General features: G+C 38.1%; 1 protein-coding gene across 6 annotated transcripts; it reads right to left on the reverse strand.

The window, feature by feature from the left end:
• Positions 1-696: 696 nt before the first annotated feature.
• On the reverse strand, positions 697-18,543 carry CCDC90B (coiled-coil domain containing 90B). 6 transcript variants are annotated; one of them, XM_006763747.2, is made up of 9 exons: positions 18,062-18,543; positions 15,989-16,105; positions 14,280-14,383; positions 9,291-9,392; positions 8,612-8,653; positions 8,445-8,516; positions 8,297-8,350; positions 5,174-5,288; positions 697-1,180 (listed from the first exon to the last, which is right to left on the reverse strand). In XM_006763747.2, exons 1-9 carry the CDS (start codon positions 18,159-18,161, stop codon positions 1,125-1,127), a joined length of 762 nt encoding a protein of 253 aa, XP_006763810.1. In that variant the 5' UTR covers positions 18,162-18,543; the 3' UTR covers positions 697-1,124. The 6 variants fall into 6 exon arrangements, with proteins under 6 accessions (XP_006763810.1, XP_015419392.1, XP_015419395.1 ...); XM_015563906.1 differs by having other exon boundaries at positions 18,038-18,543; XM_015563909.1 differs by lacking the exon at positions 9,291-9,392.
• Positions 18,544-18,835: the final 292 nt, after the last annotated feature.

Genomic DNA, 18,835 nt, shown 5'->3' on the forward strand with positions numbered 1-18,835 from the left:
AAAAATATATGTAATAATCAGGGCTCAAGACTAGCAACTCAACAGATTTCATATTAAGTGTCATACATTTGTACTAGGACACACATCTAAAAATTTTAAATTTGTTTTTAATTGTTCAAGAATGTATGCACCCTATGTTCATAGCAGTGTTATTTACAATAACTAGTATCTGTAAACAGCTAAGTTCCCATCAGTAATAAGTGGGGGAAAAAAGCTGTGGTACATTTATACAGTGGAATACTGAGCTGAAAAGTAGAAGGACCTCTTACCCTTTGCAACAGCATGGATGGATCTGGGGAGTACTGTGCTGAGTGATATAAGCCAGTCAGAGAAAAACAAGTATCACATGATCTCACCTGTATGTGGAATCTAATGAACAAAATAATGACAAACAAAATAGGTCCAGATGCATGGATGCATGGAAACAGACTGACAGATTTTAGAAGGGAGGGGGATGTGAGGGATGGGAGGAGATTAACCAAAAAACTTATATGCATAGCTTTGGGCACAGATAATAGTGTGGTAAAGGCCTAGGGTGGAACAGGGACTAGTGGACGGGGGAAGTAGAAGGAGAATAGGAAACATCTGTCATACAATTAACAATAGAAAACAAATTTAAAAATTTTTAAATTGTTTTTAATTGTACATTATTTAAAAAATCTCCAGCTATATGGTAAGTCACTTTAACAATCCAAACAACTTTCTTATAATATTTTATTAAATATGAAAAGGTAATTGTGTAATAGTTATCAGGAAAGTTGCATAACAAAGTATGTAGGCAGCAGATACCAAAGAAATCCTATATGATTTACACAGTTATTCAAGCAAACACAAAACTCCGGTTAAGTTTCTATAAACTATCAAAAGGATAAAGACAAAAGACCCTTCTATGTCAAATTAACCAGGTTTTAATGGCAGCTTTTCAACATAATAAAATAGACATAAAAAAACCACAAACTACATTTTCTTGTTCTAAAACATTTTTAAGTCCATATGTATTTTGAATAATCTTGTTGTATTAAGTTTTGCTACAACTTTTAGTGTTCAAAGTAAATCTATCCTAGTTCAGTGTTTTAAGAAGTCAATGGAAGCAGTAGTAGAAGCATAATTCAGTTGTTTCACTGCTATTTCCAGAATCTGTAAAATCCCAATGCTATTGCCAGGCAAGTGAACACTGAGGCTGTGAACAGAAGAAAACATGTTACAGTAGGTCATGCATTTGTGATTATTTTTTGCAGAGAGAGAAACAATAATGTCTTCAACTTAAATGAACAAAAAACAAAGGGAATCCAATCAGTTTTGTATCTTAGGTTTTTCATTTCCCAGAAAATGAAGTTAAAGATAAAGGATATCCTTTAGGGTAGGATACCAATTCTTCTTAAAAGCTTTCTGTATTTTAAACCCAATTAAGGATGACAGTAATTTAAAAATGTAGGTCTTATAATTTAAGAATGTATAAATTGTTTAAATCCATTAATATTAGCAATAACAGTGACAACAATTATGAACTTTAATTTCAGATCTTAGACGTGAAAAACTATTTCACTTATATTTAAAAATTATGTAGTTAAGTTAGTAAAACTGACATCAGATCATCCATGAGAAAATTTATTTGCCTTTTCAATACATTTAAAACTGTATTTTCTCAAAAATATTAAAATTCATATTAAAAACATAAATAAAAATTGTAATGAAACCCTTTAAAAAAATCTCAGTGAGGTAGAAGCAAAGGTAGAACAAGCACCAGACTTTAACAGTTAATATGCCACCTGCTCTTTGTTACATCGTTCTGGACAAAAAAACCCCCTTCCCTGTTTTTAAGCAGCTTAATCTGGGTTAAGCTTTTAGGGACTCCCTAGTTTCTAGTTTGTTTAAACAGCCATGACCTTTTTATGTCCATGCACAAAGACATTTTTATATCATTTATATAGAAAAAATTGGAAATAATCTATAACAGAAGTAGTCTATGATGCCATTAAAAATGACATGCACTCATAGAATAAAAGACTAAATAAAATACAATAACATGTCCTTAATGATTGCTTTTAATTGGTGGGATTATGGGTGATTTTAATTTTCTTCTTTAAAATTTTTAAACAGCCATGACTTTTAAAATAGGGAAACTGAAATGAAGGGCAAACTTCAACTAAAGACAAAAGAAATGCCTTTCATAGTAAAGCTATCCTACTTTTAATGTATAAAATTATACATTATCCCATTTGATCCCACTACTTATTGAAACTTGGTTAATGACAAGATGATTTCCTTAATTTTAAGAAATGGGATTAGGTCTCTTTAAGACACATAGGAAATGAGGACATTCGAGGAGAAAGTATAATACTAAGAGTTTCTTGTCTTGATCAATTATACATTCTCCCATTTGATTATGCTATTATTTACTATCTTCCAAGCAGTGTGCTAAGGAATGATTATATACATTACCTTATTTAACCATAATTAAAATCTTATGAGGTAGGTGATATCATTCCCATTGTAGAGATGAGACAAGTCCGAAGCTATATTGCTACCAGTGGTGGAACCAGGACTCAACACTAAGTGTTCCTGATTGTAGAGCTGTTGTTTTTAAAGGAAACCATTCTATTATCCTGTTTATCCTTTGTCACCTGAAGGACTCAATCTAATTTGTTATTTTGGGGGCTACATAGTGCTATCTAGGTGGTATATTCTTGCTAACAGAAATAGCTAAGTTGTCTTAGACTACTAGGGAGTACTTTATTGTGAGGAAGGAGGTATTTCATTCCTTTATTAGAAAACACAACACAATTTGTGGGAACCACATCAGGGTCCCCAGATAGTCCAGGCCAATGGGAACACAGAGTCCTTGTCGTCAACACACCAGAATGGCCAAGGCCTCTGTGAGCATAAGCCTAATTGGGGTGCCCAAGGCCAAGATACCATGAGTGGGTGCAAGGACACACGGTATACTGTGCCCTTCTATAGCCAAAATACGACTGGCACGAAGCCTTCTTTGTCTAAGGAATATAAAAGTATATTAGTAAGGCCAGGGTGCTGAGCAGAGTCGGGGCAAAAGAGCTCAGATATAGCTACCATGTTAACCAGCTAGAGTGTGCTGGGCAGGAGAGACAGAAGAAGCTGCTGAGGCAGGGAGCTTAGGTACTGCTAAGATGTAGGGCAGTGAGTCTAGGGAGCAGCGTGCAGCTGCTCAGATAAGAGCTGTGGGTACCAGACTGATGCTGCTTTGTGGGAAAGATGTTATTTGTTCACTAGCCGGTGTCCGGCTGCCTGCCTGTGTAGACTTTGCTGTGAAGGACTGTTGTGCCTGTACAGGACTGTTGTGCCACTGGCATCTGCAATAAAGACTCATTCTTACACACTCACAACTTCTCATGGTTTCTCCGTTTAAGACCCAGCGTCATAGGAGGTCCAGCCCTAGGCCGAGGGGCTCGGACCCAATACCTATTATACTCATGAGCAGAGGCTAAAGGAGGAACTTGGACTAAGTCCCCAACCGTTAGTACAGTGGGCAGGGTTCAAGAAGGAGCCACCCTGGTGTAGTCAGGAAGAACTTAGAAGAATATATGGACTTAGGACAACTCAGAACAGCAGTGCTGAGCAGTGCTCTTGCTGTCTCTGACACAATGGTTACTGTATTTAAGTTTCTCATTTCTATTGCTGACTGTTACTTCTTATTGCTGTCATTGTGCCAACCCCAAATTGCTTTCAAATTTGTTGTTTATCTTTTATGGCCTATCTAAGACACTTCCTTTGGTATATAAAATGCATAGGTGAGCCTGTGTCTGGTACATTTTAAGTTCTCTGAGTTAGATTTTACTACTTATCTGCCCAGAACAGAATTTGCCACATTAACTATAGATTAAATGGAAACTGCCATTATTTTACAGCTCTCGTTTCCTTGGCAATAGTGATCTGGGTCAAAGGGTGGTATATGACTCAAGATGGGCCATTCAGATCCTTTCCCTGGGATTTTCTGAATTGGAACTAAGGAAAAGGATAATTTTTCATGGTTGGTGAAATTGGAATGATATGAGTCTGGTGGCCATGTTTATAATCCCATGGAGGAAGCTGGTTTAAGAAAATGAGACAGATATTCAGAGACAAGATACCGTACAGAGAAAGTTGTGATTCCAATTATCCCTAGGCTGAAGCTATACCTCTGCCTTTCTTCCATAATGCAATCTTCACTCCTACTGCCACCTCAACATCACCAGCGGCTGCCCAGAAAACCACTGATAGTATAAATCAGCAATTTTGTTTTGGACAGCAGTTCAATAGTATGAAAACTTTTAAATGTGCACATCTTTTAAACACAAAAAGTATAAATGTGCAAAGCAGTTTATACAGAAATACTAGCATGAGGGCACAAAGGGGTGTATTTACCCAAACACAAACATATATACGGCTGTTCAGTGCATTGTTTTTAATAATGAAAAACTCGTAGCAGAAAAGTTGTCTGTACAATATGATCTAATTATTATTTTTAAAAATTGTAATGTTTATATAAAGAAGAGGAATCCTGAAAGATACATACTACTAATAGTAAATACCTATGAGGGAATAAAAGGCTTTAGCTTTTACTATGTAGTTTCTGAATTACAAGAATCACTTATAATGAAAATATATTACTTTTTATAAAAAGAAACAAAAAAGTACTATTTGACTAGGGCATTTTTCCTTCCTCCTTGGGGTCTTGTAATTGGTTCAGGTCCCATGGTACTTGAGTCTAGTATGGGACAAATAATCTAATTTTGGGGTAGTATCTGTGCTCAGTCAGTTGGATTCAAGGTAGGAGATACTCCCCCCCACCCTTTGCTTGCTATAATTTTTAATGGCCTACATATATTTTAGCTATAATTTCCTGTAATTCCACTCTGATTGAAGAGCACAGCAATAAAATAACATTTTTTAATTGTAGAACACCTAGTTCATCTTTGCAGCATTTTGTACTTGTGTTTATATATTTCTTGGATATCGATAAGTTTTTTCCTAAGAGTAAGTTGCAAAATTGCCTGTTAAACTTACATCCTAATCTTATTGCCTTCCAAACTTAGAGTCTTCACACACTGCAGGGACCAAGCAATAAAGGAAACCTCCATTTTTTCTTCTTTGCTGGCCATGGTTACCTTGGGAGGTAGGATCTGACAGGTCTGATAATCAAATAACACAGCCTTACCTGCAAGATAACGAATTGTCTCAAGCTTGTTAGATTCCATTAGTGTTTTTAAAGAAGCAATTTCAGTGTCAATTTTATTACTGGTCTCTGAAATAATACTTTTGGTTATGGTATCCTGTAATAAATGAGAATAAATACAATTAAGTTTTGTCCTCAATATATTACTGGGAAAATATTTACATTAAAAATATTATTTATGGGTGATTTTGTGTATTACAATAGTCTTTTTAACCCTCACCCAAGAATATTTTTTCTATTGATTTTTTAGAGAGAGTACAAGAGAGGGAGGAGGGAGAGCGAGAGCAAGAGAGTAAGAGAGAGAGAAACATTGATGTGAGAGAGACACAGATTAGCTGCCTCCTGCATATACCGATTGGGGCCGGGAATCAAACCTGCAACTGAAGTATGTGCCCCGACTGAGAATTGAACCCTAGACCTTTCTGCCCATGGCCAATGCTCTACCCACTGAGAAACACTGGCCAGGGCTTTTTTTTTAAATGTTTTTATTTATTTCAGGGAGAGGAAGGGAGAGGGACAGAGGGATAAAAACATCAATGATGAGAGAGAATCATTCATCAGTTGCCTCCTGCATGCCCCTCACTGAGGATTGAGCCCACAATATGGGCATGTGCCCTGACCAGGAATCAAACCATGACCTCCTGATTCATGGGCTGATGCTCAACAAAAATCTTAAGTGGGGCAACAGTTAAAAGCAGTGTGATATTAAGAAAAAACATTATGTGAATATTACAGACTAATAAAAAATATTCCTTCTACCCTGATATTTGGAGACCAATTATTAGGATTATCAAATTCTGGTGATAATCCTACTAAAAGCCTCATAGTAAGTTATTTGAGACTTAAATATATAAGAGGATAAACTAAGAAGAAAAATATTTACCATATTTTTCTGTGTATATGACGCCCCCACTTTTCCAACCCCAAATTAAGAAATCAATATTTTTTTCCCCTGTATATATTTGGATAATCTTTTTTTAAAATTGTTTTATTGCTTAAAGTATTAGAAAGAGTATTACATATATCTTTTTTTTTTCCTCTCCTTGACCATCCCCTGGCCTCCCCTACCCCCGTGTCTTGTGTCATTGGTTATGCTTATATGCATGCATACAAGTCCTGCGGTTAATCTCTTACCCACCCACCCCCAACCCTCCCTGGCCTTCCCGCTGTCTGAGCCCATAAAAATGTCAAAAAATAAAAAGTCTGTTCGATGTTGCTCTGCCTTTGTATCTATTTCTGCTCATCAGTTTATAATGCTGTTAATTATCCATAAATGAGTAGTGAGATCATGTGGTATTTTTCCTTCATTGACTGGCTTATTTCACTTAGCATAATGCTCTCCAGTTCCATCCATGCTGTTGCCAATGGTAAGAATTCCTTCTTTTTTACAGCAGCTCTCCTATAATCAGTGACTTTGAGCATGTTTTCATATGTCTTTCAGCCTTCTGCATGTCCTCTTTTGAAAAGTGTGTCTGGATCCATTGCATATTTTTTGACTGGATTGTTTATCTTTCTATTGTTAAGTGAATGAGTTCCCTATAAATGTTGGAGATTAAACCCTTTTCGGTGATAACATTGGCAAATATGTTCTCCCATGTAGTGGGCAAGAAATCAATATTTTAAAGATTTTGCTGTTTTTCCCCTTAAGGCCTTCTTTTTTTTTTGGTATCTTAAGGAGTTGTTTTTCCTCTTTTCTACTCTCAGTGGGAAGAGGTCCAAATTGTCTCTTTGCAGCTCTATTTCCATGCTCTTTTGCATAGATGATTACATTCAGTTTGAATTTTGCAGAGTAAGACAAATGCTTACCGGTATTTATCTTTTTATTTTTTGACATTTTTATGGGCTCAGAAAGCTCTGGTCCCTGTTGCATCTGTGCACTTTCCACCTCCAATTACAGCATCAGCTGATGTCAATAACAATAAGGCTCGTGATTGGAGGAAGCCTGTTCGACAAGGTATGGGCAGCTATGCACCACGCAAGGCTGCTTCCTAGGCTGACTTCTGTGTATAAGACGTCCCTCAATTTTCAGTCTAATGATTTTAGAAAAAAAAATAGCGTATTATATACAGAAAAATACGGTAGTCATTGAATTATCACTTTATGTATAGAAAGGCTAAGGTAGTTAAAAATTTAAATATATTTTGCAGAAGAAAAAACCTCACCAGGTTTATAATGTGAACTGGCACCAACATTAAAGGAAATGGCAGAAATGCTTGTTGGGTAACACTGAATGCTATGTGTATAGGAGCTAAGAGATGGGAAGAGAGAGAAAATGGTACCGAGAGCTCAGAAATTAGCTGTGAGAGAATTATTACATTTCCTTATCTCCTTTATCTGGCCAAAAAGTAAGAGGACAGAATAGGATGCTAAGAAGGGCAAATGGAACCTTCCCTTCTATTAAATTAGAAGCAAGAAAGTGCTGTCTTTTCTGTTAGAATGTAGACCAAATGGCTTTTAACTTTTAAGAAAAGGACTAGGCAAAGCCAGAAAGCTGGGTTTTACTCAAGCCACAGAGATTAATGATTACAATTTAGGTTACTGAAAAGGTAACCATTAACAATGAGTATGGGGTTTAAAATCCAGGTTCATATCCCAGCTCTACCACTTATTAGCTGTGTGACCTTAATGTCCCTTTGCCTCATTTTTTAAATTGGTAAAAAGGGAATAAGCCTGCCTGCCTCACAGAGGCTGATGTGTAAGGATTAAATAAAAGACAAAAGTAAAGCAAGTAGAACAATATCTAACATGTAATAAGCACTCATTCAATATTTACTATTATTTTTTAAAATTTAAAGGTAATTTAATCTAGACACTTAAATACTAATTATGAATCCTTTATTTTTTATATGAAAGTAATTTAGTTTGAAAAAAGTATGCTACCAGGAAAGCTTGGTTCTGACTCAGCGGTCAGAGCTCACAGCTCAGGTACTATCACCCACCTGGTGGCATTATCCCCAGTGCTGGTCAACCATAAAAGCTATGAGGAAATCATGGATTCTTTAGGGCTAGCTGTTTAAAGTCCAAACTTATAAAATGATACACATAAAAGCAGGTACACAAGGCCTGAGAGATGTACAAAAGAGACATTTTTTCATACTATCTTACCTTTTTGGTAAATTCTGTGGTTGCTTCCATAAGTTTCTTTTCTTGATCTGTAAACTAAAGGATATGATGCATCAGAAGGTTAAGAAAAAAGACGAATAGGGATTAAAAGCAGCAAGCAACCAAGAAAATGCATTTAAAAGCTCATTACCATATCTGTTACTCTGCTCCTTTCTAGGTTGATATCTAGTTTATTATCTGCTCTGATTCGACTGGTTTCATTCTTTAAAGAAAGTAAAAATATTTAAAGAGTGATCTTGTAATGAGTATTTTGAAAATAATAAAATATTTTTAAATGGGAAGAAACATTTCACTTACTATTAATTGTTGCTTAACTTGTTCTAATTCACTCTTCATTTTCTAGATGTAAGAAAGATCACATACAATTAGCATTAAACCAAAAGCCTGTATTATGATTTTTTCCTCATAAAATTTGAAACCCTAGATTAGCAAAAACTGGGTGATTTAAGGATTTGATTAAAAATAAAGATAAAAAAGAATAATTCATCATATTTAGAAAATAATTCTTAGGAAAACATTAGAAAATATATTTATGTCTTAGTTTTCTACTTTTTAAAACAACTAATATTCTACATTTAAAAACAGTTAATCTACTGGATAACAAATTTCCCCTGAATTAAAAAAGACACATTTTTCTCTTAAATGACTAATTAGTGCAGAATCAAATAAAGTGGAAAATACCACATTCAGTTTTGAGAACATTATACTATGCGCTATTCTAAAATTCTATATAATATAAAGAGTTTAAATATCTAAGTGACTTTTATACATATAAGATACAACTCTTATTCTTTACTATGCAAGAAACTATGCTTTATACATCAAAAGATTAGGTATGGTTAAATATATAGTCTATTTTTATCTAAAAATTTGTAAATAATTATTTAGTAACCACATAAAATTATTTGGTCCTATTATTCACCAAGTAGACCACTTGTGAAATCAGTTATTAGTAATAAACTGAAACTTGTGTCACCTCGTTCTCTGCTCTCAGATTTGCAAATTCACTTTTCTCTAGGATGACCATGTCTTTCCTGATAGAGTCCAAATGAGCCATTAGCTGTTGTACTGTTATTTCCTAGAAAATAAAATAAAATAGCCTAATGATCTATGGAAAGTCATCCCCTTACATGGAGTCATTTTCATGAAACTTCAGTTTCATATGCTAAAGATACAATGTCGCTTGGCTAAGTAAAACAAAACAACATATAAAACCTACATATCTGAATTATCAAAATGAAAAGCAACAGGAGATTCAAGGAAGAAAAAGTATTTCCCAGCCCTAGTCAGTTGCTCAGTGGTTAGAATGTCGGCCTTTGGACTGAAGGGTTAAGGGGGTTGAGGGCACGTACTTCAGTTGCAGGCTCAATCCCTAACCTGGTCGGGGCACGTGTGGGAGGCAACCAATCGATGAGTCTTTCTCATATTGATGTTTCTCTTTCTGTCTCTCTCCTGCCCTTCCACTCTCTCTAAAAATCAATGGAAAAAATATCCTCGGGTGGAAACTAACAAAAAAATTTAAAAAACTATTTCCTGAAGTGAAATAAATGTCTGGAAACATTTATGAAAGAATCCCAATAAAGTATTTATTTAACATTTATGAGTTCCCAAAAAATGGCTACATGGAAAGGGTTTTGTTAATCATTTTACTGCTTTGAGGGATTTCCTACCATCAGAAAATTCCAGGGTACTGGATAAGACTCAGAAGTTAAGTAGTAAAACAAAATAGGTAGAAGTATGATTTAAATAACTACCCCTTGTCAGCATAATTAGTGATTTTTTAAATGGCACTTCAATTCTGTATCTCTCAGCTGAAAACAGATAAAGCAAGAGATACATTGAAATGAATAGGGAAAAAAACATTTTTAGCTATTAATTAGCTGATTTTTGTTAAACCTTTAAGCCAATTTATTTTATCAAAATAAGTTTGCCCATTCCTGGTGGCAACATCATGAGTGAATTAATATAAACACACACACAAAATAAATAAAATAAATTCCTGGGTAACTTTCCCATAATCAGCACTACAAGAGTATGTGAAAGAAAGGTGATTCCTATCTGCTAGATTTATAAGCTTTTGCTTTGCTAAGGAGGGACATTTCAACACTAAACTCCCTTTTCTTGTTGTCAATCCTCACCTGAGGATATTTTTTCCCATTGATTTTTAGAGAGTGGAAGGAAGGGGAAGAGACAGAGAGAGAGAGAGAAACATCGATGTCTCTCTCACCAATTGGTTGCCTCCTACACGTGGCCCCAACTGGGGCCAGAATGAGCCTGCAACCCAGGTAACATGCCCTTGACTCTTTAGTCCTTGGCCAACAACGCTCTAACCACTGAACCAAACTGGCTAGGGTTTAACACTAAACTTCTTACACTTGGTAACTTGTTGACTCATTTCTCCTTCTTTACCAAAAGAAAAAGCAGATGAGGAGGTAGCCAGGAAAAGGACCCTTAATACAGGGTATATAAACAAAACCAAAAAAGCCTCAGAAAGACCAGGATCACTAGTGGAACTCCCATTTTTCTGGTCACAGTTTGTAGCCAGGAGTGCATTGTTGAGTTTACAGCCCTCCACTGACCAATATGGGCAAGAAAGACTATTTCAAAACTGACCTGACTTTTAGAAAACAGGCTATCACAGTTCCAGATGCATGACCAAGAAATGACTCAGTCTTCAAAGGGTCTGGAATGCACAACGTTCTCCAATGACAACTCCCAGATAGCACAGTCATATAGAGTAGATGTTAAAAATGTGAGTTCTGGAGTCAAACTGCCTGGCTTTGAATCCAAATGCTGCCATTTACTGTGAGACTTTGGGGAAGTTATTTATTTGACCTCACTAGTAAAATGTAAATAATAACAGTATCTACACCTATTTGGAAAATTAAATGAGACAGTGCACATCAAATGCTTAATGTAATCCTTGGCACAAGGTGAGCACTCAGAGAATGTTGGCTATTATTAATATTACCAGAGACAGGGATGTGATGGCTGAAGCAGGCCAGTGTAACACCAATGTTTTGATGTGGGAACGTTGTGCCTTAAATTTTAATCCTATCATAAAAATTATTATTTTTTGCTGTGCACAATGAACATCCCGAGTCTTATGCCTTCCCTAACCTTCATCCTTATTATTGGGGGTAGGAGGTTCATTTCCTTTTTGCAGTTCTATTTGATATAGTCATGAGATTTAGTTCAGAAGTCATATAGAAGTGGCTCTATGGGCTGTGTTTTAGTCCTACTCAAAATGTCATTATGAAGGAGTTCTAAAACATTAAGCATGATGTTAATCTTTATTTTGAATCTTTAATAAAATGTTATTACTGAGACTATGTAGAGAATAGCTGAAAATGTAATCATAGATTTCTTGTGGAGTCTGAACCTGGATAAGGAATTGTACTATGACCCTAATAGCCTCTATTTATCTCCATTTCCTCCTTTAAATATAGTTTGTGATTCAACAGGCCTATAAAACAGCACAGGTATCCATCTTCAAAAACTTGAAATGGAAAAGTATAATCCAGTATCAAGTAGTCGAATCTATTAAGTGTAATCATTGTAATTATTAAGGAGGCACCAGAGACTATGAATATAATTCAGTTTATAAGTGAATTCAGAATATAACTATTCTCAGACTGAGCAGACTCGACTTAGTATGGCCCTTCCTGAAGTGATCAAGTACAAAGCTTGTTTGTCCATTGGCCCTGAGCTTCACTCCCATCTTTCATGACATCTTTGTGCGTTATTCTATCCTAGAGGTGGGGTCAGCCAGGGGATTGGGCTCAAGGATGGAATGGGCCATAACTGGTTTGGCTCAGTGGATAGAGCATCAGCCTGCGAACTGAAAGGTCCCAGGTTCGATTCTGGTCAAGGGCATGTATCTTGGTTGCAGGCACATCCCCAGTTGGGGGTGTGCAGGAGGCAGCTGATCAATGTTTCTAACTCTCTATCTCTCTGCCTTCCTCTCTGTAAAAAAAAAAATCAATATAATATATTAAAAAAAAAAGGATGGAATGGGATTTCAATGTCACACCACTAATAAAAAACCCCAAAGTTAAGCAGTAATATTCCCACATCTGATCCTACATTTTGAATATGATTAAATGGTCCTGGCAGAGGCATCCCTACCCAGCTGGACCCTACCCCCAACAGCTTTCCCTCCACCTCACTCTCCTCTTCCCCCTCCTCAGGTTTTTTTTTTTCCGGGTTACCGCCCCTAAGGAGCCTGAAGAAAAAAAAAAAGTCCTGGCAACATAAACATTTCTCAAACCAGTTTTAACTCACTATTACATATCGGGTAAACTTAAAAATCTGATTTAAGAGTATATTACTTTATTAAAAACTAGAGGTCCGGTGCACGAAATTCATGCACGGGATGAGGAGGGGGCGGGGGGTGTCCCTCAAACCAGCCTGCACCCTCTCGCAATCTGGGGCCCCTTGGGTAGGGTCCCTAGGCCTGGCAGGCGATCAGGGCCTATAGGGGCTTTCCTCCCCGCCTCCCCCCACACCCCCCGTCACCTGCTGCGGGCAGCTGGCCTTGCCCCCACCACTGCTTGCCATCTGTGTGGTGGTGACGCCCCGTTCCCTTGCCACCGGTAGCCTCCCTCTGCAGGCGACAGGCGTGGGTGCGACCACTTGGCTGGCCTGGCCTCCCTCTGCAGGGTGATCGCTGACCAGCCCAGCACACACACCACAGCATCTCTGGCCAGTGGCCTGGACCTCCCTCTGCAGGGCAATTGTAGGGGCCCCCCAACCAATTGCGTTGCACCGCCTTGGCTGGCCTGGCACCAGTGCGTGTCATAGCGTGGTCATCCGGATGGTGGTCTGCAGTTTGATCGATTTGCATATTACACTTTTATTATTATAGATGTCAGTGGCTCCATTAGCTCTTTCAGGATAGCTCGGAGAGTTGGGAGAATGGAACGATTGGCTTTTTCTCAGTAGATTTAGTAGTCTATTATGATTCTAAATAAATTAAGCTAAAATAATGCACATACAAATTTTCAGGTAAGTTAAATTCAGGATTTGAATACTCTTAATTCTAAATGTCTAATTGGAAATTATTGTAAATATCTTTAAAAAGCTTTTGGTCCTTCATGATCTTTAATGTAATGATATTTTATATAAGAGCTGCTAATTTTACACAAGAAAGAAACCCTCTGATATGAGATATTTATCTAAGGAAGTTGAAATTTGAAAAATTAAACATAGTGAATTGATTCATGATGACAAACTATGAATTATTTCACAGGTAGGTTCACTGAGCTTATTCTATTTTTTATATAAACTTGTCACTTTTGTCCGTAGCACCACAATGACAACTCTTGCAAATTACTCAACCTCTCTGATCATCTTTTCAGTGGCAAAAGAGAAAAATTCTACCTACATTTCAAGGTTGTTAGAGTGGTTAAATAAGTGAGAAGTCCCCAACATTTGTGCCTCTAACATCTTAAGTTCTTAGTAAATGGCATTATTTTGACTTAAAGGATTTGTGTATCCAGTCAAATTAAAGCATCTTACCCAGGTGATTCATGAAGTCCTTCCCAGCCTTCTGGCCTTCTAAGTTTGTGAAAATTAAGCAGAATTTACACATGACTGCAGTAAAATATTTTTATTACATAGAAGGATTAGCTTTTCTACTGTGGTGGGCTTTCAACAGGGAAAAAGTTGTTTCACTAATGATCTACCACCAACTCATGATTCTAATAATATAATTATCTGACGATGAAAGATTCAACAAAATTTCATTCTCTGTGTTACCATAATTGTTATGACTATTCTCACTCCTTAATCTTTCTAGGTACTGACTTTAGTAAAGGTTTTTTGTTTGTTTTGCTTTTGATCCCTTTAGAGAGAACAATAAGGAAGAGGCAGGTGTGTGGGGGAGGTCGTTGGGCAGACAGAGATGCAGTTATAAAACAGACTGTCTAATGAAACTTATAAGTGATAAAAAAGAAAATGTTACCTGTTGAGCTTGAGTGACCATCTCCTTATAGATAGTATCCAAGCTGACATTTGATAAAGTGGTTAATGCTGATATAATTGTTTCTGCTTGTGCTTTGTCAAATCCTGTAGGCAGTAAATAGGTATTTATATATTTTTAAAAGTGCACATTCTTATCAGAATAGACAGCTGGAATAACTTTCCCTATAAATTGTTATGTTTTTATAAAATGGTTACAATAAAAATTTGGCAGATTATGCTAAATTACTCTCTAAAAGCAATCTACAATTTTAATGCCCACTGTCCATTATCCCAATCTATAGCAATACTGATATTACTAGTCTCATTATTAATTTTTAATTGTACATTTTATTTTGAGATACTTTTAGTTTTATTTACTTTTTAAATAAAAAATACATGTTCATAGTATAAAGTTGAAAATGTATGAAGGGTGAGAGGTCTCTGTTCCAGTTCTATTTTACTATAAAAATAGTGGCATAACCACCCCAAAATAGTGGCATAATACAGTAACAAGCAAGTCAGTTCTCCTTCAGGAGTCTTTTTAGTTTTTTTTACTTTTGAGTGTATAAGTGCCATAAAAAATGGTATTGCATTGGTTATTTTAAATATATTTTACTGATTTTTTTACCGAGAGGAAGGGAGAGGGATAGAGAGTTAGAAACATCGATGAGAGAGAAACATCCATCAGCTGCCTACTGCACCCACCCTACTGGGGATGTGCATACAATCAAGGGACATGCCCTTGACCGGAATCGAACCTGGGACCCTTGAGTTGGGAGGCCGATGCTCTATCCACTGAGCCAAACCAGTTAGGGCTGCATTGGTCATTTAATTTATACTTAAAATGTGCATTTCCTTGGTCAAACATCTTTACATATACTTACTGACTACTGATATTTATTTCTCTGTGAGCTATTTGTTTATAGCTTTTGCCCATTTTTCTGTAAAATTGCTGAACTTTTTTCTTATCAATTCATATGGACTCTTTATTAAAACATAGGCTCATTGTCATGTTTCTGCAAAAAAAATATTTCTGTATCACATCTGTCAGTATTTACTTTGCTTTAGAATTTTGTTTTGCTCCCTCTAAAAATCTAAACATACTCTATATTCTAGTACTATATTATAGTTTTTCTTTCATTTTTTATATTTAGCTTTTAGTCAATCTAAAATTTATTTTTCAGTAAGGAGATCATATATATTTTTCCCAGTGGCTAGTCAGTTACCATAACTCATTTATTAAATAGTCCTTCCTTTCCCTAGTTGTGATATTTTATTGTTTGCTAAACCCATATATGTGTGTGTGTCTGATTCCCATTCTATAATCTACTTTTCTATGTGATATTACATATGTAAATGAATGTTTTGATATGTGGTCAGTTTTTGTGCTTGTTTATTTTCTTTTTTGCTGTTCTGAAACATTGTCCTTGTACTTCCACATTCTCTTCAGTATCAGCCTAGAAACTCATTTATTTTTTCTTTTTTACATAATTGGAATCACTCTATACATGTAATTTTACATAATGCTTACATACTTGAACATAATCAAGCCATACCATTTTTTATGACTATAAAATATTCCATTGTCTGATGGCACTTACATTTAAATAGTGACTCTTAATTGTTCCTAATAGTGATATTGTCTTGACTAGGTAATATATCATGAGTGGTGTTAATTTACTTCTGTTGAGAGATACCCATGTTTCTCACCATGAGTTTCCAAGTTCTGAACCAATGCATGGGTATCAAAAGTTAATTTCCTTTGTTCTAAAGGAGTTATGTCCACTCGCCTTATATCATGTCCTTTGGTTGTGGTGGTTAAGAAGTCTGAAAAGAGAAGACAATATTTTTATTTCTTGTAACAGAAGCATCATACTTAAGCTTCTAAAGCATTTTTCCCATTTACTTATAATACAGTTTCAGCTCTTCTACTTAGGAATTCTGTAATTTCAGGCAAGATAACTGACTCCTCTGAGTCACTGACTCTTTTATCCAAAAGTGTCTATCATTATTTGGCATAACAAACATTCAATAAATGTTTCCTTCTTTTAGTCTTTAGAAATGTTCAAGAGTCATTCTAAAATAATATACATCAAAAGCTTTATCACTGCCACATCTCTACTAGAGAACATAAATTGCCCAACTGGCCTCAGTGCTCAAAAGTTTTTTATAGAGCTATGAGAATTTTTAATACCTATATCCCCATCCAAAGTAGCTTTCTGTACTCCCACACTCTTACATATTCTGTTCATTTCCCACATAGTTCTCAGTTCTAATTTGAAGTTATGTATGGTTTGTCTTTCTGAATCACAATATAAGCTCCATGAGGCCCTGACTGTTTTTCATTACTTTTTATTATTATTATTATTAATACCTAGAACAGTGTTTGGAAATAGTTGGGCTAAAATATTTTATGGTTGAATCAATGAATTTGACTTTAAAAGCTGGAGTATTTACTGTTAACACCAAAGCCCTAGGAAGTTTCACATTTTAAAAATACATGTCCTGTTTCAATAAATTCCCAATTTTTAAGGCATAGAGATAGATGATGAGCAAAATCAGACATAACATGTTTTCATTGACTTTATAGGTTAGTAGGCAGGAAATAGATTTTTAAAAAATCTAAATATAAACTCAGTTCAAATGATGAAAAGAGTAAGGGGCCACTTAAGGTTTCTCCAACAGATTCAAGAGCCATACCTCAGCAAATACGTTGAAGCATTATCGTTTACTTATGGTGATGTATTACCAGTATTATATGCACTTCAAAGTCTCTAAAACGGTTTAATATTGTTTTCATTTGAATATGTAAACAAAGTTCACCTCTAAAAGTTTACAGATAGGACTGAGATTGGGGTGACTTCCCAGGGTTCAAAAAATGCCACCTCCTTTTTGTAAAGGCCGTCTCATGTGCATGCAAGTTAAACACCTAAATACAGAGCCAACGAGTTTGTGAAGGACCCTGGCAGCTGAACAGCCTCTTTCGGGGAATCAGCAACAGCGTCTTATTGGGAGTAAAACGGAGCAATGCGCCGAACAGCACAAAGCACCGCGGTGCTGGTTGGCTCCCCCGGCCCCAGATGCCAGGTGAGCACAGGACGCTAACGTTAGTGCCGAGCGCCCACCGTGGGCAGCCTTACGGGTTTAAAACTTGGTGGTGGGGGGCGGGGGAGGTTCCGAAAACCTCTCTCAGAATAAAGTCAGATGCCCTTCGAGACACAGTGCTCACAGGGGTGCCAACGCTGAACCTGGAAGTCCCAGGACCCACACTGACTGGTTTTTGAACAGCCACTGCCGATGAGCGCAGAGAACCGGACATCGCGGCGAGAATAAAGCGGGCCCGGCAGACGCTGCCGCCTCCCCGTCACCTGGGCTCGGAGCCAGCTCCCACATAACAGTCTAAACGTGAACAGGCCACGAGAGGACAGGCTCTCCCGACACCGACTCCCTGACACGGGCACCCGACAGACCTACGGGAGGGCGGGGACCTCCGGCTCCTTTGACAGTGAAAAGGCAACGAGAGCTCAGGAAGAAGCCCGGCTGGGCTCTCGCGGTGCCGCCGCGGGGCGGGGGGAACCCCAGACCTTCCGAGGCTCGCTCTCAGGAGGGCAGGCAGTCCTCCCCGCAGGCCTGGCCCACCCGGGGCGAGGCCGGGCAGCAGGGTCTCCAGCCCCAGGAGAGCGCCGGGTAGGAGGGCGTGGCACCCGCTCCCTCGACCCGGGCTCGCTGGAGCATCCTTTCTCTGGGACGCACACCGACCTCGGGACACGGGGTCTTCCTCACCTCTCCGCAGGGCCGGGGAGAAACGCCCGCGGGGGGTTGAAGCCCGGCGATCCACGAGGCTCTCAGAGCGCAGGAGCCGCCAGACGCTGCGACCCCACATATCTCGAGTTTCCCGGTCAGCGGAAGCGAAAGGCTGGGTGGATCACGCTCAGACTTTCGGGGACGGTAGTTCTGGCGCCGCGAGGATGCTGGGAAATGTAGTTTTCGACCTGTCGCAACGGCCCCGCCCTGCGCCAGCTCGCACAGCGGCTCCGCAAAGCCGGGTCTCCTTACAGACGGACCCACAATTCACTGGCATAGGTCAGAGCGGGTCCGCCTCGCCTACCACCCCTTCCCAGCCCCGACGCGCCGTTACCGCCCTAAGGAAGCGGGATCTTGTCTTTGAACCTTCTGGCGCCCGCTTTCTGGCAATGAGGTACAGTTCAGCAGAATAACCCCGGAGAACTAGCGGCCATTGCACCTTTGGTTCGCTGGGAGATGGAGTCACATTTAGCCGCACAGCAACCTGGGACCTGAAGTCCTTTCCGGCTAAGCCTTCTGGGGAGGGAGGGGGAGGGGTCACGTAAAACCCTTCTGGGAAATGTAGTCCAGAGAATCCCTCATTCTTGCTGCCTTACATACTGCGGCTTCGCCCTCTGGTGCACAGGAGGAGGAACTTGAGCTGGTTGAGTCCCTCTTCAGGGAAACTGAATTCCTCTGCTTCTAGGGTAGACCTCATGATATTCATCACTTATCACTCTCAGACCTCAGTTACTTCAGACTTTGCTCCACTTG

Source organism: Myotis davidii, unplaced genomic scaffold (genome assembly GCF_000327345.1).
Source record: "Myotis davidii unplaced genomic scaffold, ASM32734v1 scaffold499, whole genome shotgun sequence".
NCBI lineage: Eukaryota > Metazoa > Chordata > Mammalia > Chiroptera > Vespertilionidae > Myotis > Myotis davidii.

Coding starts and splice junctions, on each gene's coding strand:
- CCDC90B (XM_015563906.1), bottom strand. CDS start 18,161: ATGTGGGGTCGCAGCGTCTGGCGGCTCCTGCGCTCTGAGAGCCTCGTG. Junction 8,351..8,444: donor GGAGCAGAGTAACAGATATG/GTAATGAGCTTT, acceptor CATATCCTTTAG/TTTACAGATCAAGAAAAGAA. Junction 5,289..8,296: donor CCACAGAATTTACCAAAAAG/GTAAGATAGTAT, acceptor CATTTATTACAG/GATACCATAACCAAAAGTAT.